Here is a 23,484-nt window from a genome sequence, read left to right as displayed (position 1 = left end):
TCATTTCACATTTAACAAACTACCTTGGGAATTTAACTTGTTTTTATAATGAAGAAAATATTTGTTTTGAGATAATTCTAGTTGAAACCTAAAAAAAAAAAAAAAAAAAAAAAAATCTATTCTATTCCTTGTATAGACTTAATGCCAGACATGGAGTTAACAGCATTTTGCTTATGAATCACAAAAAGGAATATTTTTTTGAAAAAAGTGCTTCTGTTTCAAATTTCAGACTAGCTTTCTTTATTGAATAGAATTACCAGAATATTTTTCAGCTCATAAATTTACTCTGATTTTGTCAATACAGCTCCAGTTATTTCAATAATGTATGATTGGTGGTCAAAAAATTTATAATTCTATAATGGATAAAAACCATTATATATATAAATATATATGTATTTTAACTCCAGAAAAGGAGTAAAATAATAATGACTGACCTCATGAAAACTATGTACACTTCAAGTGTTAAAATTGATGGCTTCTTCCTTTTAGAACTTATTTTTACTTTCCACTTTTGGTCACATTTTAAAATTCAATATAAAATTTCTGTCCAATATCTAAACCTGGTTTATGCAAAAAAGTGCCACAGAGCAGATCCCTTAATACTAGGTCACCTCATTAATGAATATAAAACAATAAGTGTGATTTGTTTTTCCAATTTTACTATTAGGAGGTGCTTTGGGAACTTCTGTTAATATATGTTAATCTAGTAGTCTGTCTCTCATCAACCATAATGGTATTGTGTAGCTACTGCTCCATACCCATGGCCCATTTTCACTTCCAATCCTGATTTGAATAGTTACCCAAAATACTATTTCTTTTATCATGCAACAAAACTGTTTATACTTCAGTTGAAGATAAAAATGTATCTTTTATCTCTTCATATCACTTTTTGTTTAATGTCCTTCTTGATTTATTGCTGTAAATTCACCTAATAACTTTGCTATGCTCCAGGTATTATTATCTACACACGTTAGCTATGGATGTACTCAAAGGATCCCAGTGTTCTTTTTCCAAAATTATCTCTCTTTTCTATCATCTTGCACATAAAAAAAGTGCCACTATGAAATAATTTTTGTGTGTTTGCTTTGCCTGTGCTCAGAAAAATACATGCCATTACTCAAAGAATGACAGATTACAGGGCTGGGTGTGTGGTTTAGCAGCAGAGAACTTGTCTAGATGCTCAAGACATTGGGGTGGATCCCCTGTGCTAGAGGTGGGGAGTGGAGATTGCATGTTCAGCAAATGTTTCAGTTCAGACCACGAAAGAAGGGGTTAATCATCATATCAAGAAAAATCAACTGATTAACTCATTACATCATTCATCAGAGTAGCTGTGAGTTATTCTCAGAGCCTCAGTCTGACAATCTGACTCACCAGTGCATTAACACTGGTCATTAAAAAGTGCATTAACAAAGTTTGGATCAAAATCATCCAATTTCCTTTCTTAGGCTCTTTCATCTGCACACTATTTTTCCATAAAAATGATAAATAATTGGGCCATCTTTTCTTTGGGGCATTTTCCTTTTTATATTTCTAACGAAACTATCTAGTGTCAAAATAGAAACTACTATGGATGAGAAATAAAATGAAATTAAAAAATAGAATAAAATTCATAGCTGTTTCCTTCTAGCTTAGTCTGTATTTGTGCAATTGCACATTACTTTTCCTGAATCCCTCCTTTAGTACATATTCATATTTTTTGCAAGGATTTTGTTCTCTTGAACGTTGTTTATAATTTTAATATGTATTATATGTGCCATGAACCATCTTTCCAGGACTATCCTACTATAGTGCTCTGTTTGCAAAAGCAGTATTTTATTTAGATGGTGTCATTGTAAATTATCTTCAGTCCCAGAGCCTTCTGGACTGGAATCGATGTCAAGAAGGGCCTCTTTATTGGTGAAAGTTGAGCTGAGAGTCATGCTCTGTCGAGGCTTCACCGGTGCAAGTTCATTTAATTTAATATTTTCATTGTTGACCAGAATTGTCTTATCCATGTTTTCTTCACTGTGCCTTGCAACAACAGCATCAAATACATCTAATTTGGGAGGCAAGGTTCCACTTTCAAATAGGTATTTGGTTAGATAAGAGACACCGAGGTTAGCTAGAAATGAGGTGACCATGGCAAGTGTTTTAAATGGGAATCTCTGGTTATAGATACCGTTCTTATCAGAGTAATAACCAGGGTAGAAGATCAAGGGCTGCAGGTACAAGTACGGCTCCCCTCCAGTGATCCTCAGGAAAAGCCCAGAAACGTAGCCCGCCACGGCCCCGTACGTGTTGGTCCCCTTGACAAAGAGCACACAGAGCAGCTGTGGGAAGATGATGATGTAGACAAGGTCGGAGCTCAGGTACCAGAGCCCATACACCGTCTTCGTCAGCAAGGCCATGGCTGTTGCAGATGCTCCAAACACAAACACGGTGATCCGCATGACCCAGACAATCTCTTTGTCTGATGCCTGTAAGAAATTGACGAGGGTCAGCATGGCACCAATATGTGGACTCACGTGGGTGAAGACCAGGATGCATCTTTATTCACCCTTTACACCTTGTCTAAGGAATCCCCCAGGGCAACTGACCTTCTCTGTGGGCAAACCCAACCTAACCTATGACACCTGACGCTGCAATCCTGATGACCTCCCAGGTGGGTGGTGGAGTGGGGCTTCTGGGTGCCATATGCATGAAGCTAGATCACCACACCCTTTGCCTGAAGGCACAGGGGAAGAAGATGAGCTAATGGGATATCATCCAGGGACCATGGGGCAAGGGAGAATTTTGCTTATGTATATTCATGAATAGTCTTCATGTGGCACGGAGAGAGCTGTGACTGTCCTCACTTCCTCTCTTTGTAGGAGTACTACTGTCTATAAGACTGACCACCTTCTGGTGCCACACAAAAGGGCTTATCCATGACCTTTCCTTGTTAAAACCACTGGGACTACTCTGTAACATGACCTAGAAACACAAAGAGACCACGCTCAGTAGGGAAGAAAGGCTCTCCAGAGGTGTTCTGGGTCCCTCGGGACTACAAAAGCCTTCTGTTCTGCAACCACTTGATTCAGTAAAGAAAATCAAATCGAGGGGATATTTTATGACAAAGGTAGACTTGGGAGTCTGAATGAAGAGCAGTTCAGAGTTTACACAAATATGCATAAAATAACTTAGAGTGTCCTGCTTCTACCAGTGTTTTTCTGTCTCCCACTGTGCTTAATCAGACTAAATGGTTTGCTAAGATATTTTAAGATGCAGTAATCTTTTGTCAGAAGACAAGAAATTTAATTATGGCAACATGATGAAATATCTTGGAAAATAGTTGTATTGATTTGTTCCTTTAAGTATAACATGAATGATAGGGCTGGGGTTGTGGCTCACCGGTAGAGCACTCGTCTAGCACATGTGAAGCCCTGGGCTCAATCCTCAGCACCACATAAAGATAAATAAACAAAATAAAGGTGTTTTGTACAACTAAAAAATAAATATTTAAGAAAACATGAATGATAAAATGTATTGTTAATATGCATTTTCAGCACATGTAAGCTCAGTGTCATTTAAACTAGTATGCCTAATCAAAGTTTACAGAATATAGAATTACAGAAAATGGAATTAATATAGGATATGAACACATATATACAGATTAAACATTCCTTATCTAAAATGCCTAGTATTAGCAATGGATTTCATATATTTTTGGATTTTGGAATATCCACTTATATAGTGAAAGATTTTTGGGATGGGGCTCAAGTTTAAAAAATAAATTAATATAGGTTTCATATACACCTTATGTACAAAGACTGACATGCAGAATTTTTAATAATTTTGTGTATAAAAGTTTCATAGTGTGAAATTTCTTGCTTGTAACAACATATCAGTTATCAAAATGTTTCGGATTCTGGAGCATTTCAAATTTCACATTTTGGATTAGGGATGCTGAATCTGAACTTGATAGGGTAAGATAACTTGAAGTTCAGGTTTGTCTTGGAATATGTAGCTTTTTTACTGCTTAGTTACAGCACAGGCTGAATATAAGGAATCTATAAGCATACATATTCTACAAACATTAAGTACAATGACAGCAGAAATAGCAACAATAATCATAAATTACAAATTTAAAAAAAAAATAGCATTCTTACATTTTGTCTGAAGGAAAGCTGGTAGATGTTCCGAGCAAACATTGAACTTGCTGACAAGATGGAGGAATCCGCTGAAGACATAACAGCAGCAGACACAGCACCAAGGCCAAAGAAAGAAATGTACACAGGGCAGAGGTACTGCAGAACAATCGGTAAGATCATGTCTGCTTCTGCATTCGCCTTGGGATCTGGAAGCCCATATGCAGTCTGGTTCCAGTCTGTTGAGTAGAAACCACAAGCGTAACAACCAGGAGGCATATCTTCTCTACCCATCTGGGTCATGCTGTTTACTAGGTAGTTCTGAAACCAACTGAGCATCACATACGTGAGCCTGCTTAAGTGGAAAGTCCATGTGATGGCCATGTGGAAATGTTTTACATCTTCTGACCTCTAAAGGGTATTGACTACCGTCAGTCTCACTCATGACATCTGCTTAGAATATGATGATGACTTACATACTCCTTTTCTGCCATGTGGCATTATATTACATAGAATCATAGAAAACAAATGTTCTTAGACTGAACCACAGAATTTTCTCTGGACCACTTCCTTAGGCCTAGTTATCTGTGTGCAAGAAACTACAGCATGGCTCTTGTTACCTCTCATTTTTCCTGTATATAAGCTTGATTTAGGAGCTATCTTGGCATAATTTTTCTAATTTCATTTAATTTTGTGTAGAATTTTACTTACAAGAAGCAGGAGACTTGCTAGATTAAGAACTGAACCATCTTTACTGAATAAAAATTAAACTCATAAAACTGAGATTTTTCAGAAGGATTTTGAACTAAGTTTTTTGAATTAAGGTAAGAGGACTGAAGCATATGTTTATCTTAGAATATGTAGCTTCTTTATTGCTTACTGTGTTGAAGAACACAAGGAACCTGTAAACAATTTGTTAAACTTCCTTAATGTCAGAATGATAGGGTGGTTTCCTTTGGATCCTGCTACTTTTCCTTTCCCCATTTTCCGTCATGATCAACATTAAAGCCATGCTGCAACGCTGCCAACTCTTAAGCCTTAACAGAGATGACATGATACCAGAAATAACTGTGGATTTACACTCAGTCCAGAAAAAAAATGCCTTTATGCTGTTTTCATCAGTCTGTTTTCCTACCACCCTCCAAATAATCTCCAGATCTGTCTTCTGCTTGTGAAATAAATCCTGGTGTTTTTTTTTTTTAATTTTCCACCCCCCAAAAGGCAGACACTGCACATCTTTTTTATCTTTTTGAATGTTCATTGATGTCATGAACCAACAATGGAATGAAAAGAGTATTCTCTGAACCATGACTGCTCTTTCAAAAACTAAAAGATCCAATAAATAGCTCCTGAGTTAAAAGTCAGAGCCACCATGTGAGCATCACCCTGGGTCATCTTTAAAAAATACAATGAGGTAAGAGATACATTGTTTCTTAACTGTTTTATTTTTCTCTACTTAGGTTACTCTTCTGAATCTCGTTAATGTGATGTGTTTTAAATGCTCTTAAGAGTTGCATTGCAATCACATTTAGAATACTCAGAAGTCTGACTCTAAAATATGGAAAACACTGAACATGCCAAAAATCTCCATCGCCATCATTATGTTAGTCAAGGTCTGAAGTTCATGCCCTCCTAGTTTATTTCATTTCTAATCCCAAAGAGTGGAGATTAGGTATTACAGGTCCTTGACCGAAGACTGGGTCGTGAAGGCAGAGCCTTCCTGCATGTGATCAATGTGCTTACGAAAGAGGCCCAAAGGAGCTTGTGTTTCTCTTCCACTGTATAGGGAACACAGGATGAGGAGCGACCAAGTTCAAATCAAAGGTGAGAGTTTAAAATGTTTCACATAAAGGATAACAGGGAAAAAAAAACATGTCTTATTGTGTTCTATCTCTTTCTCTCTCCCTTTCTCTTTCACCATTTAGTTTCTTAGCTTATCTTAATCCATACACATACTCACTTACTTCTCCAAGGGGGAAAAAAACCTTGAACAAACTATTGAAATCATTGAGGTAGACTCTGAAGTTCAGAGTGGTCTGTGGGTAGTCATGATGATGACAGGTGAATTTCTCTTAAGCTGGTGTCTCTCAACTTTGGTTTAGCTTTGACTCACCAGGGGGGGCTATTAAACACACACACACACACACACACACACACACACACACACACAAGCACACACTAGTGTTTGGCTCTATCTTTGATTATTAAACACCCTGTGGAGCAGGCCAGGGGTAGATGTTTTGTAGAAAGTCCCTCTCCACTCCTCAGGTGGGGTCACTGTGCACCATGGTTGAGAACCACTGGGGACGGAAGTGGATACAATTGATAATATAGCAAAATTGGGGAGGAGGTGTACTTATGAATGTTTGTCAGTGGAGTAAGCAATCAAAAAACGTGGAGATCGCTGAACTGCAACGCAATTTGCTGAATGCTATACGAGGCACATAAGGAACCATGAATGAAGAGGCATTTACTATGTGGGGGTAAGAGGGAAGTAAAACAGGGAAGGCAACCGGTGGTGGAACTGGCAAATTAAGTGACGACTATGGTGAAGCTCCCAGAGATTTACCTGTTGATGCGCCAATGGCCCCAATGAGAATGGGTGGCAGAGCCATCACCAGGCACCCAAAAGCTGCCAAGAAGGACAGCACTTGAGCGTAGGTGGCTGAGGACGAAGAGAGGACTCTCTGGAAGTATGCCTGCCACGGGATTCCACCCAGAATCTGCATGAGAACCCCAAAGATTCAGAGTGAATTGAAGGAATTTCACATTTATTAATATTTTTAAGCAAGACGTTTATAACAATTGCATTTAGAATAGTCAGAAATAGGGCCAGAAATCTCAGCTCCTGTGATTATGTTTGTTGTGATATGAAGTTTGTTATTGTCCATGTGTCTATTGAAATTCTAATCTCCAAGGTGATGAAATCAGGCACTAGACAGGGATTTAGTCATAGGTAAAGCCCTGGGAATTGAACAGGTCATAGGTAAAGCCCTCATGAATTCCTTCCACTACGTGAGAACACAACAAGTTTTCTGAAAGTAGGGTCTTCATCAGACACTAAATTGGCCAGCCCTTTGATCTTGCAATTGCCAGCCTCCAGAACTGTGAGAAATACATTTCTGTTGTCTCTAAGCCACTCACTTTATGATAATTGATCATAGTAGCCCAAGAGAACCAAAACAACATTATTGCATATTTTTGATTGTGGAGATTTCTTTAATTTGTTTTCCTTAGTAATTAGACAAGACAATCCTTGTTTTCCCTAAATTTACTGATTTAAGTTGCCTTAAAACTATCCAGAAGACCTCAGCTGGTTCTCACCCCAAATTTGAACCATAAAAAATTCTATCAAAAAATGATTAAGATTCTGAAAGTATGAAATGAAATCTGAATCAATACAACCCAATAAATATTTATGGACTCTGACCCTGCACCAGACATGTAGTGGTCGTATGACACAAACTTGAAAAGGCCATGGTTCCTGCTCCGCAATTTCCATTCTACTGGAAGAGTCAATGCATTGCATTGTTTTGCAAAGCGCCCAAGAACATAGAGAATATAGCGGAATGTCAGGGAGAATGTCAGAATTTTGTTTATACTCGTTTTTACCTGACAGCTAAATGTGATATTGGGCTTTAATTAAATGACATAACACATCCTTGCTTACGGTGTGTGTGAGCAATCTGTGAATGCACTTTGGAGGTGAGCTCAGAAATGGCCGTGATGGAGCTTTAGTGGTAAAATCAGTATGTGGTACTTACACAGAAAAGGCCATGAGCCAGCAGGTAAATATTCAAGGATAAATTTGAAAATGCCTTTGATTGGCAATTAGACGGCCTTCCTCAGGTCAGAGCATCACTTACCAATAGCAGAAAACTATCAAGCCACGTGTAGATTTCATAGGACTCAATGGTCCCCAGCCAGGGCTCCTGGTATTTGGCGTGTACAGCAGTAAACCCAATGTCAGAGACCGCAGGATGTGACAGGGCAAAGGGGACACTGATCCACTGGAACAAAGAGCAACACTGGAGTCTTAGTCTATGATTTTAAACTTGATTAACATATTGCAAAATTGATACACCTGGTTTATTTTTCTTGTACATGGCATGGCTCAGTAGTTCTCCTATTCAAAGAAGAACATGAAACTATGTTCTCTGTGAGACATCATGGAATACAGATTTAGTAAACCTAAAATAACACATTGTCTACTTCTGCTTGATTATGCCATATCATATAAACTATAGGAGCAGTCACCTGAAAACTTTGAGAAGAAAATACTACATTTAAGACATACAGACACACACACACACACACACACACACACACACTTTTATGTTTTGTGTGAATTAGGGAAAGATATCCACCCATTAAGGTGACACGGAAAGCTTTAAATGAGAAATTTGTTGGTAAAACAAGTGTTGAAGAATGGGCCCAATACTAATAGGTAAAAGAAAAATAAATCAAAGGGGGAGACCATCTGGAGGAAGCAAAGCAAAGAGTGGAAGAAAACGTACACTTCTGGACTTACCCCGGGGTCACACAACAACAAACACATCATAAGTTGAAGAAATTGCAAAGCTGCACTGAATCCACCCAACCTACCCAGCACCATAGCTTAGCCACATTGTGCACTGCGGAGTGTCAGTTGTTTCCCATATGATTATGTGACTGACCAGGAGCAATGGCTACTGCCACTAGAGAAAAGACTGCACTCGCTGTGCCTAGGTAGCCCAGGAAAAGATCCAAAATCAAAATAAAAATTGTGGTTTTTACTGAACATGCTTCATTTTTGCACCATAATAAAGTAAAACAAAAACACAAGTTTCCAAGTTGAGCCATTGGAAGTAGAAGACTAACAGTACAAGTTTTATGTTTTGTGTGTGTGTGCATATGCCTGCATCTGTTGTGTGACAAAGTTTGCTGGCATGGGAGTAGCTTAGGGAAATGGGAGCAGTAAAGATAGACGTGGAGAGAACCTTGAATTGCAAGCCAAAATATTGATATTTTGCTTTGTATGCAAGTGGAAGCTCAAGGAATTTGCAAGCATTTTATGTGGTACCAAGAATTTAACCCAGGGGCCCAGCATGGTGTCTGCATGACTGTATTACCAGAGGCTCAGGAGGCTGAGGCAAGAAGATTGCGAGTTCAAAGCCAGACTCAGCAAGTTAGCAAGCCACTAGGCATCTTAGTGAGATTGTCTCTAGATAAAATACCTTTCAAAAAGGGCTGGGTATGCGGCTCAGTGGTTGAGTACTCACCCCTAAGGTCACCCTGGCACCCACCACCCCAAAAAGTTAATCTAAGGGTGCTTTACCTCTGAACTACATCTCCAACCCTGTTTTTTTTTTTTTTTTAATTTTATTTTGAGACAGAGAGTCACACTAAGTTGCTGAAGATGGCCTCAAATTTGCAGTGGTCCCACCTCACCCCTGGTCACTGGGATTATAGACATGTGCCATGTGCCTGGCTAGAAGAATTTCTTTGGAGTTTTTTTTTTAAAGTCAGTGAAATTTACTCTAAATTTTAACACCATAAATATTAAAAATAGATTTAGAAGAATATAGTAGTATGGAAGGGCCATAGATGGTTTCAGTGACCCCTGGATAAAGCAGTGACATTAGGAATGGGAAGACACTGGCACTGAACAGGAAAATGAAGAGAGTCAACAGAGAAAGGTCAGAAGGAGGTCATCAGGGAGGTCAGAGGAAATCTGAAATCTATAACTCTGGAGCTGCCAGGGTGATGGTAAAGTCCAAAGAATTAGAGAAACTGGGAAGAAAAGATGGTTTGAGTTATACGTTGATTAATTAATTACATATGCATGAACAGCAATTAAAGCTTATTTAGTCTTATTTAGCTAATTCAATAGTGATTTCTTAACAATTCTTACCTTAATTTCTTATCAATTTAATTTTGTAGTAAGAAAACATTCTCACATGTATCCCTACACATATTTGACCTACCATCTTTACACCTGCTTACTTGATTTATGTACTTGTGTATTTTAAGTTCTGGTATCATGCAATGCAATGAGAAATCACACACATCACTGACGAATAGACCTACCCCCTGGGGCTGTGTCTCTTGGAATAACAAGTGCGTCAGTTATGACAGCTGCCATTGTCAAAGGAACCTGGCTTCCTACACAGTGAAAGAAGATTTACTTCTGTTTTCTCTGTTTCATAAAGTTTATGATGATGTTAAGTACAAATCAGAATTTCTGCACTGTCAACTTGATACTGGCAATTTAAAAATAAAAAAAGTGGAAGTTATTGAATAAATTAAATACTCTCAAATTCAATTAAAATATGACTGAATTACATTCCACGAAATGCAAATAAAATGTCCAGGAGAAAAAGAGGAAATATAATCTTTGCTAGGGTATATAAATTTAGGGTTAAACTGTAAATCTAATTTTAGTTAATTCTTTTAAATTTTCCTCTAGGATATTATTACAAATGCTAGAAAATTGAAAAAATAGGAATGGGATTCATTCTTCATCTCTAAGTGTCTAGAGTAAAAAGTAAAATAGAGCAAAAAGCTTTTTATTATAAGAAAAATAAAGAAAGCTGAGGAGAATGAAGAGTGATTTGACTCTCTTTCAGACAATGATTCATCTTCAGCATTGGCTGGCTCTGTCTGTGGCCTTTGACCAGGGCTCTGTCCCTGCAGGGTCTGTAGCTGACATAATGTATGTGTTTGATGAGATCATGTATGTGAACCCACAGTGACACCTACAAGAGTGGCCACACCATTTCCTTTATTTTTCTTTTGACATGTCTTAGGTGATGGATATTGTTATATGCATAATTATAATCTCCCTGTTTTAAGATGTGAGTTTGCAAAGAATCAACATTGACTAGAATGCATCTAAGATGTGCAGAGATGCTTTTAATATAAGACGCATAGTATTTGTATTTCATAATTATATAGTACTCTTTCTTAATGCACCAAACCTATATTACCTAATTTAATCCATGACTTAAGAACAATAGATAATACAAATAATTCCTTATATAATTAAGCCCTTTCTTTGACCCCAGATATTAACCATTATAATTTGAAATCTACAGTTTTTCCAATGGGATATTTTTCTAACAAAATAAGTTTTCAATAGAATTTCCATGTCCTATGAAGAGTTTAATTGATAAACAGTCTCATAGATAAATGAACACAAGGATAGGAAAGAAACTTGTGTGGGGGTACTATCAAAGTTTTAGTTTTCTTAACTGTGGAGAAAGTGTGATATCATCAGTTCTCAAAGGGTGTCACACAAAAGTTTCCATGAAATCTAGACATGAAGAAAACAAAGACCTAGATCTTTCTAAGAATTAGTCATAGCACACATTTTTCTGTCAACCTCTAACGAAATAACTACAGTTTCAATCTAATCAATTCATAGAAAAATACAAAATTTCAAATAGTATACAACTTACTATGTATTACTCATTATGGAAAACATTAATTCCTTTGCTGAGTTGGTATAAAACACCACATGATCTTTTGTTAAGAAAGAGAAAGAGGAGGAGGAGGAAGACCAGGAGGCAAATCTGAGGAAGGCTCCACTTACCAGTCCTAGAAAAATGCAAAAGAGCTGAACAACGTCTGTGTAGGCCACAGAGTAGAGACCACCCACCAGGGTGTACAGAGTGGCAATGAGGGCCGACACAATGACGGAAGCATGCACATCAACGTCAATGATCACGCTGATGGTGGCTCCTGTGGGGACAAATAAGAAGTGAGAGTCCCGGCCATGGTCTGGGGTGAGTTCTGGCAAGGCATCCTGTGGGTTCCGTTACAGCAGCTATACTTCCCTGTGTCGTACACAGTGCGCTGCATGACCTTGGCTAAAGTGAATTTTTATATTGAGACCTTTGTATGTTATCAAACCGACTATATGTCTCTTTTCATATATATTCAGATACACGAGAGACACCCAAAGCTTACTATCACTGAACACCCTGCACAACCGAGACATCCAGTTCCATTCCATGAATTCACAATTTCACCCTCTGAAATTCTGACTTAATTATATGCAATGTATTTACTCACATCCATAAGGAAAATAAGCCTTTCTGAGCAATTTGATCAGTCATTTCCAGTTTTACAATGATTATTCATTGGCTCTTTTGCATTTAGTTTGCCCTCCGCTTTCCTGTTATAGCTGGCGAACCCTCCGAGGTGCCAACAATTAAGACAAATTTGTAGAAGAAAATTATATAATTGTTAAAACTTATCTTTCAACTTTTTCTCCCTCAAAGTCATAAAGGATCATTTTATTTTATTTTGCTGGTGGGACATACAAGTTCTACTCCTAAGATATCAATATAATGAAGAACACTAATGATGAATATCATATTTTTAGGTCATTTCCATTATCAAATTTTATATTCTTAGAATTCAAATTTATGTTTCTTTTACTTTACAGGTTGTTTATTGTGTTTGTCAATGCCTATGTTTCCAGGGACAATTTAATGGTGTAGAAGGTTGGGCCCATTTCTTGGACTAATGGCTTCTTTTTTTTTTAATATTAATTTTTCAGTTCTCGGCAAACACAACATCTTTGTTTGTATGTGGGTGCTGAGGATCGAACCCAGGCTGCACGCATGCCAGGCGAGCGCGCTACCGCTTGAGCCACATCCCCAGCCCTACTAATGGCTTCTTAACTCACTTGCTGCTTCATAACTCATTAATTGCTTTTCCATTTTTTTCAAAACTATATAGTTTATATTTCATCTTATTATAAATGGCAATTATAGGTATACTAGTAGATATGAAAGAAATCTGTGATTTTTTTACACCATCAATTGTAGCCAGATGCCTCACAATTTCCTTCTTCTCCTCCTCCTCCTTAATTGGCATAACAATATTTACAATCTACATGGATGAAAATCCATCATCCTAAAGAATAATTCAAAGTATTTTGACCCAAGATATCAATACAAAATATTTTTTGTGTGTATTTTGGCCATGATAATAATATAACATTATCCTCCTGGATAAAAAATCAATTAAAAGAAACATCTACTAAGGAGTTGCAGGATAAAAGACAGAGGAGAGTGGTTAATTATTTACAAGTATCTTTAGGTAATTATCTGAGTTATGACTGTATAGATATTTAAGAGGTTATTTCCCCTTCAAATCCTATTCTTGATAGTTGCCACTATTTGCCATTCCTCTTTGGGTGTGGTTCTCCACTTTAATAACATGTATGTTATCACCTCATAATATGAGAGGTTCAATTACAGAATAAAAATCACTGGACTGAGATTTGCAGTCCTATAGATGTCATCATTTGGTTGTAAGTTAGTGATCTGAGAGAAGTTACCTTCCTGTTTATTACTGTTAAGATTGGGTTAAGTTTTTTATCTAAAATATTTTCTGAAAAATTATATCAATGGTAGTGAATAAAACAAAGTTATTCTAATAGATCTACTGAGAAATATAGTCTACTTCTGTAGATAAGAAAATAAATACACTGTGAATAAAGTTATGAAAAAAAATCTCTTAATTTGAGCCATCTGCAGAAGAAGTATACATTTAAAAGGTATAAGGTGTTGACCATTTATACCAAACATAGTTGGTGTAACTTTGCTCTCAGGTCAAGATGGCAAGCATGCCTGTCCTATCAGCATTAGGCCAGTAACTGCATAGTAATCAAAACTGGCATGAGATTTCTGCAGGATTCATGAAGCCAATTCAATAAACTGCAGGATTTATCAATGTGGGATGATATATCAGGATAAAGATGACTTAGGCTTCCTGAGAACCTTTATGATGACAGGTGTTTCAGGTTAAGAGGGCAGTGAACTTGGCCATGAGACCTTGAATCTTGCCTCAAGAGCAAGGGACAAAATACAAGAAGGATAAATTCTACCTTGAACCAAATCCCAAAGAGGTTATTCAGGGGGAAGAAGAAAAAGAGAGACAGGGAAGAATAGGCAAAGATAAAATCACACAGTTGACATCTGTGAATGCAGTTGTCTTCAAAGTATTTTCATGAAATTGGTTATACTTGAAACATACAATTTAAAAATTATTTGGTCTGCAGAAGCCTATCTTTACATAAGTGTTCATTGTAATCATTAAAAAAAAGATTCTCCTATATTTCCTCAGTAAATCATGCATATGCACAGTGAGGTGATAATAAATCTTACACTTGTCTATTCTTAAGTATCCCAAGTTTTTTCTTATATACACTAGCTCTGACTTATTCAAGCTATTATTTTTGAAGAATATGGGTGATAATTTAAAAGCACATATTCTGCCACAACACAGATTTCAAGCAAAAGCAATAATATATATTATTTCATATATGCATGTGTTAACACGAAAAAGAAGAATGCTTTACTGAATATACTGAAATACATACACAGACACATATATCCAACAGAAACTAATTGTAATAAAGTTCTGAGTTTTGCCACTATGCTTTCTATTTCTAAAATACTTTGGAAATATTAGCTCATTAATTCTTTTCCTCTTTCAGGACTGTTATATAAATTGATCCTTATTCAGTTAGAGTGAACATGTTGTATTCTGTTAGATATTTAGCCCACTCCTTTTTTAATACCCAGCAGGTAGTTTGTTCTTAAAACCAAAATTTTCTAGTATTGAAACCAATGACAAATAAACTCCCATTGCTTCTCAGCTAATGAGAGCAAGGTGGGAAGAGAGGTATATTGTTACACATAATTTCATTAGGGTATAAGCTTAGCAATGATTGGGGAGTGTTATTATCTTGCACCAGGGCAGTATGACATTTTCCCATGAGTTATTACTGTGTATTATAACCATCAAATTCTCTTCTTTCCACATCAAGTAACTTTGTTTCTACAGAGACCAAGAAAATAATGTTAATGGGAGTTCGGGAGAAAGGGAGAGAAAGAAGACCATATGGAATCATAATAATAAAAACTAGAAGATGGATTTATATTCTAGAACATACAAAATAGGAGGAAATTTATCTTACTTTTGTTCTAACCCCTTAAAGTTTGGTGGTATTTCCATTTGTAAGAAAAGAAGGGAAATTACATCTAGATGAATGTATGCCCAGAAGGCAAACACTGACATAGTCCACTGAAGAAAGCTGAGGACCTTCCAACTCTGCTGATTGGCAAGAAGGACCTCAGCACTCGGTGGGACGGTACACATTCACTCTTGATCAAATGAGCCTGATGATCTCCCATGGTTCCTCTGAAATTCCTTATTTTCTAAATCTCGCAAGGAAACTGAAAATCCAAAGGCCAAGTACAAGTTCTTAGCATTAGTTGATCTTGGGTCGTAAGTTAGACTCTACTGAGTCTAAACTCAGTATCTACCTCCCTAAACGTGTACACAACCCAATAATTTAAGACATCATGGAATTACACTGGGGAGGGGGGAAAAAGCAATATTCATCTTCTTCTGTCAAAAAAGTAGAGCTCAAAACTATTTATTAATTTATTATAGCTATTCAAGGGACACGATTCTTGCCCTAAAGAAATTTATAATCCATCATGTACAGTAAAAAGTTGGGCATGAAGTGAACAGGCAAATTATCATACAAAGGGAGATGATGAGCCCAATGAGGAAACATTGCAGGTGCCTAAGAAAGCCTGCAGGAAAGGCTCCTAGCAAGTTTGGAGCACTGCTCCCTGTAAGTGCCAGGGTGCTTGCTAATTAGGGAGGCAAATGGTGAGAGAGGAAAAAAAAGAGGAGAAAGGAATCCAAAGCAGGGACACCTGCGCTTGCACAGTGTCAGTAAGAAGCAATAGAGAACCCCAATTCAGACAGAAGATAGAGGGCAAGTGGGGTGCAGGGGACAATCAGAGGAGAGAAGACCCAGGTCATAGTTAAGGGCCCTGTTCAAAAGTTTGGTTTTAAGCAAGAAAGGGGACATGATGAGATGAGAATATGAGGTTAGAATTTAGAAGGATGAGTCTGGCTGCCATGTGGCGCCCACAGTAGGGCAGACCTGCAAACATGGAGATGGCTGCATTACATACAGGTCAGGGAGGCTGGGAGTGGCCTGGCTTCTGGCAGGGAAGAGGCAGAGGTGGATGGAGGTGGAGGGGGGTGGTTGATGGAGGAACCAGGTAGGAGTGCAAGCAATTAAGGATGAGTCTTAGAGCTGAGACGTATAGCCTGCAGGATGAAGGTAGGTCTGCAGCAGGTGAGGTTTATGTACCTTAATGTGGGCACTACGTCTCCTAGCTGCTTCAGCAGCCTCAGTCTCTCAATCATGATCAACTGGCCCAGTTGGTTCCCCTGTAGGTCTTTGAAGGTGAAGAGGAGGTCAAGGGTGGGGAAACTTTTCATTATTCATTAAGAAGACATTTTACCTAGCAGGGAAGTCCAAGCTACATTCTACCACACTTAGATTTTTCCACTAATAAACCATAGCATCGTGCTTTTTACAAATATCATTTTATTAAAATATCTCAGGTTAGGCGATTGTGCTTACATTACTTGTTATCATGAGAAGGTGGGCAATATTTCTTTGGGAGTATTATTTACAGTTGAGACTCACACTGGTTTTTATATTTGTTTTTGATTAGGTATATTTTATGCAAAAAGTCAATATCTCTAGAAATACTAATGCTTTAAAAATGATGTGGTACTATTCTTTGAGGAATTTAGATAGTTTTGCCTATGCTTTATATCAATTAACAAGGCAGTTATCAGAAGGAAAAAACAGGGAAGATTAAAAAGTTCTCAGTTCACATAAATGAGACTTCTAGAAAAAATGAAAATGGAACTCAACTGATTTAAATTTATTCATCAAAAGTATTCTCCCTAAACCTGGCTCATGGACAGTAGTTTTTTTTTTCTTTTTCTTTTGTACCACTTAACCACTGAGACCTATTCTCAGTGCCCCCGCCCTTATTTTAAAACTTTTTATTTTGCAACAGGATCTCACTAACGTACATAGGGCCTTGATAAATTGCTGAAGCTAGCTTTTAACTTGAGCTCCTCCTGCCTCATCCTCCCAAACCACTGGGAGTATAGGCAGGCACCATGGCACCCAGTAAATATTCTTTTAGATAAACTGCACTTTTGTTTCTGGTGGTGCTAGGGCTTGAACTCAACCCTAAATAACACTCTTAGTTTTACTTAATTAATGACATTTTGTTCAAAATCATATACAACTTACAAAAGCAACCCTGAATCCCTATAAAGTAACTCATGGTTATTGCTCTAATTATGTAATTCAAGTTAAAAACAAATGCACTTGAGATTGGACTTAATCTCTACAACAGTACTGCAAGTAAATGTAGAATTTCAGTTAAGTGTTTGTAAATATAAATATGACTTAGGATATGGTTTTAATAATTTCTAAGACACCAAGACTGAAGAAAGTAAGGTTGTTGGTCTGATGTTCAGGAAACTGGAAATGAAGGTAGAACAATGTTCCATTGGTGCTTACCTAGTGCAGAGAAAATCGCTGCAGCCCAGAACATTTCTCCCATTAGCGCAGGGATGAATAGGAGTCCACCCATGCGCTTTCCATAGATCTGCTGAAATGGGTCTAGCATGGTCACATATCCCTTGGAACGCATGGGTTTTGCAAAGAACAGACCACCTAAAAAAATTACATGAGTGTTTATGAGAACATTAAAAATTCATAATATAATAGTCTTTGCCAGCTTTTTACTATGCTATAATTTCTTAAGGGAAATGAATTTTTTAAAACACTGTATATATTGAGGAACTAGTCGGAAATATACTGTGAGTGCATTACCAAGAAGCATTCAGCAACCTAATATAAATTCCTTACTTCATTTAATAGATGTATCCAATGGACAACAAAATGTTATAATTGAGGCATATGAAATTTAGATATATGGAGTAGGATAGTGTTCACTGAGATGGCTTGGTGCATTTGTATCACTCAGTACATTTAGACATTTGAAAAAGCACAAGGTCCAACAGAACAATTTGAGGGGGAAAAATAAGAAAGAAAATAAAAGAGGAACCATTTTATATAATATTCTTGGTCTTTTATAAGTTTAATTTACAAAAAAAGTCAGGTATAATAAAGTTGATTCATTTTTAATGATATGTCCATAATATTTTTGAAAGAATAAAATATGATTATGCTAAGAAATTCACTGTTTTAAAAGTTATAAGCTCAAAGGTTGGTTTTTTTTTGTTGTTATTTTCATGTCCCATAATCAAGAGATTACCTAAGCATTATTATTCTGTTGCATATCAATTTCTTGTAACACCTACTTAGAACTATCTGGTGACATTTTTCCACAGTAGTTATTCACACTGTTTGATTTGCTAACCCACTTGTTATTTAGACTTTTATTCTTTAGGCTTTACTGAATGAGTCAAGGAGATTTAACTTTCCACTTACCTAAAACCAGACTAAGTGAATATCCAATTGGTGCCTGAGCCCAAGCTAGACCATAATCTGGTACATAAACTGCTTCCGCTGTCCCATTGATATACCCTCCTCCAACCCATGTGGCTGAAATAGAATGAAAAGAGAGGTCATGACATATGACATTATCTTACATGTCATACTCTAGGTCTGATTGTCCAACACCAGGCCACTAGTCCCATGGGGTCATTCAATGTGGCTACTCCAGACTGAGGAATTCTGTGACACATGTTTTCTTCAGATATATGAAATTTCTATAGAATAATAGCTGAAAGAGGGAGGTCAAGGAACCAAAGAAAGCAAGTTTTTGTTAAAATGAGTTTGGGCCAATAATGATCTACAAACTACTGCTTTCTTTAAAAAAGATAATGAAGTATTTGATCCTTGTTGAAAAACTGAGGTTAAAGGGACTCTACATTTCTGCAGCTTATATTCTTCAAAAATACAGTCAAAATATTCAAAATGCTATTTATGTAAAATGTATATAAAGTTCTGAGTGTCGAAGGCTGTTAAAAAAGCTTATCAGATATGACACTGAATTTTAGGCTGAATCATCACATAGAAAATAAAATTTGACTTTAAGGAATTTTCTAAACTCTCATAGAGTATAAGTAAAATAATTACGTGTATTTGATACATAAGTACTTGACAGATAAGTGCTTCTGTTGCTTTCATGCCAGAATTTACCTGGCTTTTAATCTAACACAAAGCAAAGAAGAGATTGTGTCTTGGGGTTAAATTGCTTTTTTTTTTTTTTTTTTTTTTTTTTTTTTTTTTTTTTTTAGAGAGAGAGAATTTTAATATTTATTTTTTAGTATTTGGCGGACACAACATCTTTGTTTGTATGTGGTGCTGAGGATCGAACCCGGGCCGAACGCATGCCAGGCGAGCGCGACACCGCTTGAGCCACATCCCCATCCCCTAAATTGCTTTTTAAAAGATTAATATGAAAAGACTTTCCTGCAGAGTAATTTTAAGTACATTTAATGGAAAATTTACATACAAAATCTTGATGTCTGTAGACAAGATTTGTATTTAGCAAACACTCCCATCTTCAGAGTAGCTTTTACATCTGGTGTTAATAAGTAGCAAACACCATCATTTGCTTTTCTCATTCTAAATCCTGCTGAAATTGTAGAAAGAGTCCTCACCTGATACACACACACTGAGTATGGAAAAAGGACAGAAGAAAGAATTCTCACAGGCACAGAACCTGAGACTTGGTCTTCCTGCTAGGTACCTGGAGCTGCTAACACACCAGCACTATTTTACTGCATAAAATTAATAATCAGATGGTCTTACAAGCACAAAGCTAATTCATGGTTATTTTTTATTGTGTAGCTCTCCTGTCCTTTGTCCAAAAAAAAAAAAAAATGGTGTTGAACAATTGTCCCTATTATAATATAGAAGTGAAGACTCCATTACTTACTATGATTAAACTAATTCCCTTCATTTTTTTATCAATCTTGTCCTTTCTATGCTGTAATTTATTGTCCATGCCTGTGTATTTTATATTAAATTCATGAGTGAGGACTTGAACATTTTAAAACTGTATTTTTAAAGAATCAACATTTTTTGAAATATATAAGTAAATGAAATATATATAAGTAAATGAATCTGATAAGGGTTAAATAACATGGTTCGTATTTTAAGTGAATTATAATATTCATTAAGGATCTTCTGACACAAAGAAAGAGAGAGAGAAAGAGAGAGAGAGAGAGAGAGAGAGAGAGAACTTCACAAACCAAGCTAGACCATGACACTTCATAAGAAATAGTGTTATTCGAATATATTCTATATAGTTTCATAAACTATTACACTGAAAAAATCATTCTATATGGTAAAGGAACAAATCCTGAAATTTCTTTATGACCATATTAAATAGAATATTAAACTAGAGTAATAGGACAGTATTATTATTATTGTAAATAACCATTTGCAATGAGTAAAACACTTTGATATACAGCAGTTCGTGTATTACTTTAGTGGGATTTGCAAAATAAGCAGCTTTATAAAGAAATAAAGTGAGGCCAGTTAATGAGCTTATATGGTATAGTACCAAGGGCCTGGGGCGTGGCCATCAGAAGACCTGGGTTTGGGCCTGGCCCTGGTCTTGGTTAACAATGTAACCTGGCTCTTCACTTAACCCCACAGTCCTTTCACAAGGCTATTACAAAGAACAAATGAATCCATCTATAGTTGGTGACTAGTTAAACAAAGAGACTATAAATGCCTGGAAGGTAAAATCTAGTGTGTGTATATAGAACATTGTAGATTACAAATGGACAAAGTCAAGACTTTCAGACCGTAGATGCTGTCTTTACAGTGCTTTGGTAAACTATTTGATATACAGGGTGAATCATTTTTAAGTTGCACTTCAGGATTGAAACTAGACATGATTCAGATATGATTTCCAATGGGTTATTTTTCTAATGAGAACTGAGAGTTCCTGTTAATATAGATTATATTGCTAATGTTTAAATGTTTACTAAGACTCACATAAGATGTGTTATCAATGAAAGTGTAATTTTAAGTTGTTGTTTTTCAGAATTATTTTCAATGAATAAGATGACTATAAAAAAGAAAGAAATTGCCCCACATACAAAACCACCTCTGGGCAAAGCAAAGACAGAATACCAGCCCCTCCTAATACAAAGAAGGCTTGAAAGGGAGAAAGCTACAGATAGTGGCTAGGGGATTCCAGAAAGGATACACCCTGGCTTTTCCCCCTTTTTATCAAGTTTCCTGGAAATTCCTTTTTCATTGTTGTGGAGCCATAATATTGTCTTCCTGTAAGGAAATTAATTACTAAATAGGAAAATTAGGTTTCCAAGCAAGGGATCAATCAGTTTGCTATTGTATTGCCTCCAAATGGATTTATTTAGGCTAAAAACCATCACTAGTTAGTATTCACTGACATTTGTCATTTAAGATAACTCAAAGTCACACCTTCCTGCATGCATTACTGGACACACGGAAACACTATCATATTAATTTACAAATGCATGACTTGTAAGACTAGGGCATGTTTTCATTCCTCCACTTCTTTGTCTTTACTGTTTCCACCCACTAAACAGAACAGAAAGCCCAGACTTTTTTCGTTGGTATTTGATTCATTGATGTATTATAAAATCATTTTATGCAAGAACTACTGAGTTGAAACCATTTTGTTTTCGAGCAGATATTCATTATTTTCAAAATATATAACCAGCAAACCTAAAGAATCCCCAAAGGACAAAGAGCAATGTTTGCAATGACACTCACTCTGAGACCACATGCTGTACATTCAGAGAAGCCGAGTAAGGGTGACCTGCACCAAGCAGGCAGCCCTGGAACCTACCTGTCATGGTAAATCCACCAACTAGCAAGCCAATGTCTCGCCCACCAACTATTATGGCTTCGCTGCGTTCTTCTGCGCTGCCACTGTTTTTGGTCCTCCATGCAGCCCATATTCCAACCAGCAAAATGAGAAGGTAGAATATGATGATAGCTATCAGTCCTTCCACGTGGAAAGCCATTTTTAACTAAGGGTCCAGATTCTTCCGCAGTTGGCTACTTCATTTAGACTTGTGGAGAAAAAACAGTAATGCATTAAGAAACAGCAGCCCAGCACTGTGCCTACACAGGCAGCCAGGAGAAGCCAGCTGGCTCCTGAGCGAACCTGTGCCACTTAAAGAAAGAGTACACTGAAGTCACGTGTGAAATTGGCCATGGCCAACAAGTGTCCACTATATTATCCTACCTCTATTTAACAGTTTAACCATGTCCTGACCTTTCAAGAAACAAAAATAAATAAATAAATAAGGAAATATTGCTTAACAAATAGAACCATAAACACTTTGTTTAATAATTTTTTTTTCAATTTAACATTAACCTTGAATCTTAACTCAGTAATTCTGTCAAGAAATCATTTCCAAAAATTGTGATTGCATTTGCCTTTTAAAACTAAGTTACTATACTAGAATTATTAGTATCATTAGTGTATCATCAAGCAATATACCAAGAATTTTTAAAAATTTGTTCATTCTTCTACTAGTTCTTTGAAAAGATTTCAGGAAATGCCTCCAAGAGTAATCTGACATGGGGAGGGGCGGGGGACAAACTTTAGGAAAATCTATTTAAAAATGCATCAACTCCACCTTTTCAACAAGTTCCTATGGATCAACTAAATATGCACTTGTTGTTTAAAGGGTTCCGCCTCTTTACCTGCCATTGTTCTTCCTTCATTTCACACATCCCCATTAGTGGTATCTATAAAAAATGATTTAAAAATGTGTTGCCTAAAATCAAACAGAGGGTCAAGGGTATTAAAACGCAAAACTCTTAAAAGACAGATGTCAAGTGCTAAATCCTTAGCGGTCCGGCATTCTTGTTCTCATAGCCAGGGCTATTACATGCACCCCGATCCGCACACGGAAGTTTCTGGTGGAAACTCGGACATCTGTGCACACAAGTGGCAGGTGGGTGGTGAGACACCGGACAGGACTACTAACCTCCCTGCAATCCCAAGGAGGCGAAGAACACCGCGGGCCGGGTGGGCTGCGCCATCGCGAGCACCCCAGTGGGCAAGTGCTTTCTCCAGCGGCCGTGTGGGAGCTCCCCTGGCCCCTGCTCCCCTTTCTGGGCCCCTCGGCGGGTATCCTGCACCCAGATCAGCAGCCCGCACCTGGAGAGCCACAAGTGCCCGGGAGCGGAGCTGCCCGCATCTCCACCGAGAGGCCCAAGAGCCACCTCCCTTCGCTCTAAAACTGCGGGAGCCGCGCTCGCAGGGTCCCCGAGGGGCAGCGCAGAGCTGGGGGAGGGACGCGGCTGCGCTCCTACCTGGGGTCACCGCGGCGCCGGGAAGCGCTCCGCCGCCGCCGCCCTCCAGCCGCCCCCCGAGCTGAGCGGCTGTGCGCGAGGGCGCAGCCAGGACGCGAGGGGACCGCTCCGGGTGCCTGCTGCGGGGCCGGGCCAGGCGACCTGGTCACTGGTGCAGGCTGTTCCTCACCGCGTCCCCAG

The 23,484-nt window shown here is 37.6% G+C and overlaps 1 protein-coding gene across 1 annotated transcript; it reads right to left on the bottom strand.

The window, feature by feature from the left end:
* Positions 1–1,829: 1,829 nt before the first annotated feature.
* Slc5a7 (solute carrier family 5 member 7) lies at positions 1,830–22,001 on the bottom strand. Its single transcript, XM_076833722.2, has 8 exons — positions 21,824–22,001; positions 18,457–18,570; positions 17,521–17,676; positions 11,683–11,831; positions 7,976–8,119; positions 6,679–6,832; positions 4,131–4,348; positions 1,830–2,459 (listed from the first exon to the last, which is right to left on the bottom strand). Exons 1-8 carry the CDS (start codon positions 21,999–22,001, stop codon positions 1,830–1,832), a joined length of 1,743 nt encoding a protein of 580 aa, XP_076689837.1.
* Between the last annotated feature and the right edge of the window lie 1,483 nt (positions 22,002–23,484).

The sequence above is a fragment of the Callospermophilus lateralis genome, chromosome 14, assembly GCF_048772815.1.
Source record: "Callospermophilus lateralis isolate mCalLat2 chromosome 14, mCalLat2.hap1, whole genome shotgun sequence".
NCBI lineage: Eukaryota > Metazoa > Chordata > Mammalia > Rodentia > Sciuridae > Callospermophilus > Callospermophilus lateralis.
The sequence above is the reverse complement of the archived record's forward strand: the minus strand, read 5'-3'. Positions and strand labels throughout refer to the sequence as shown.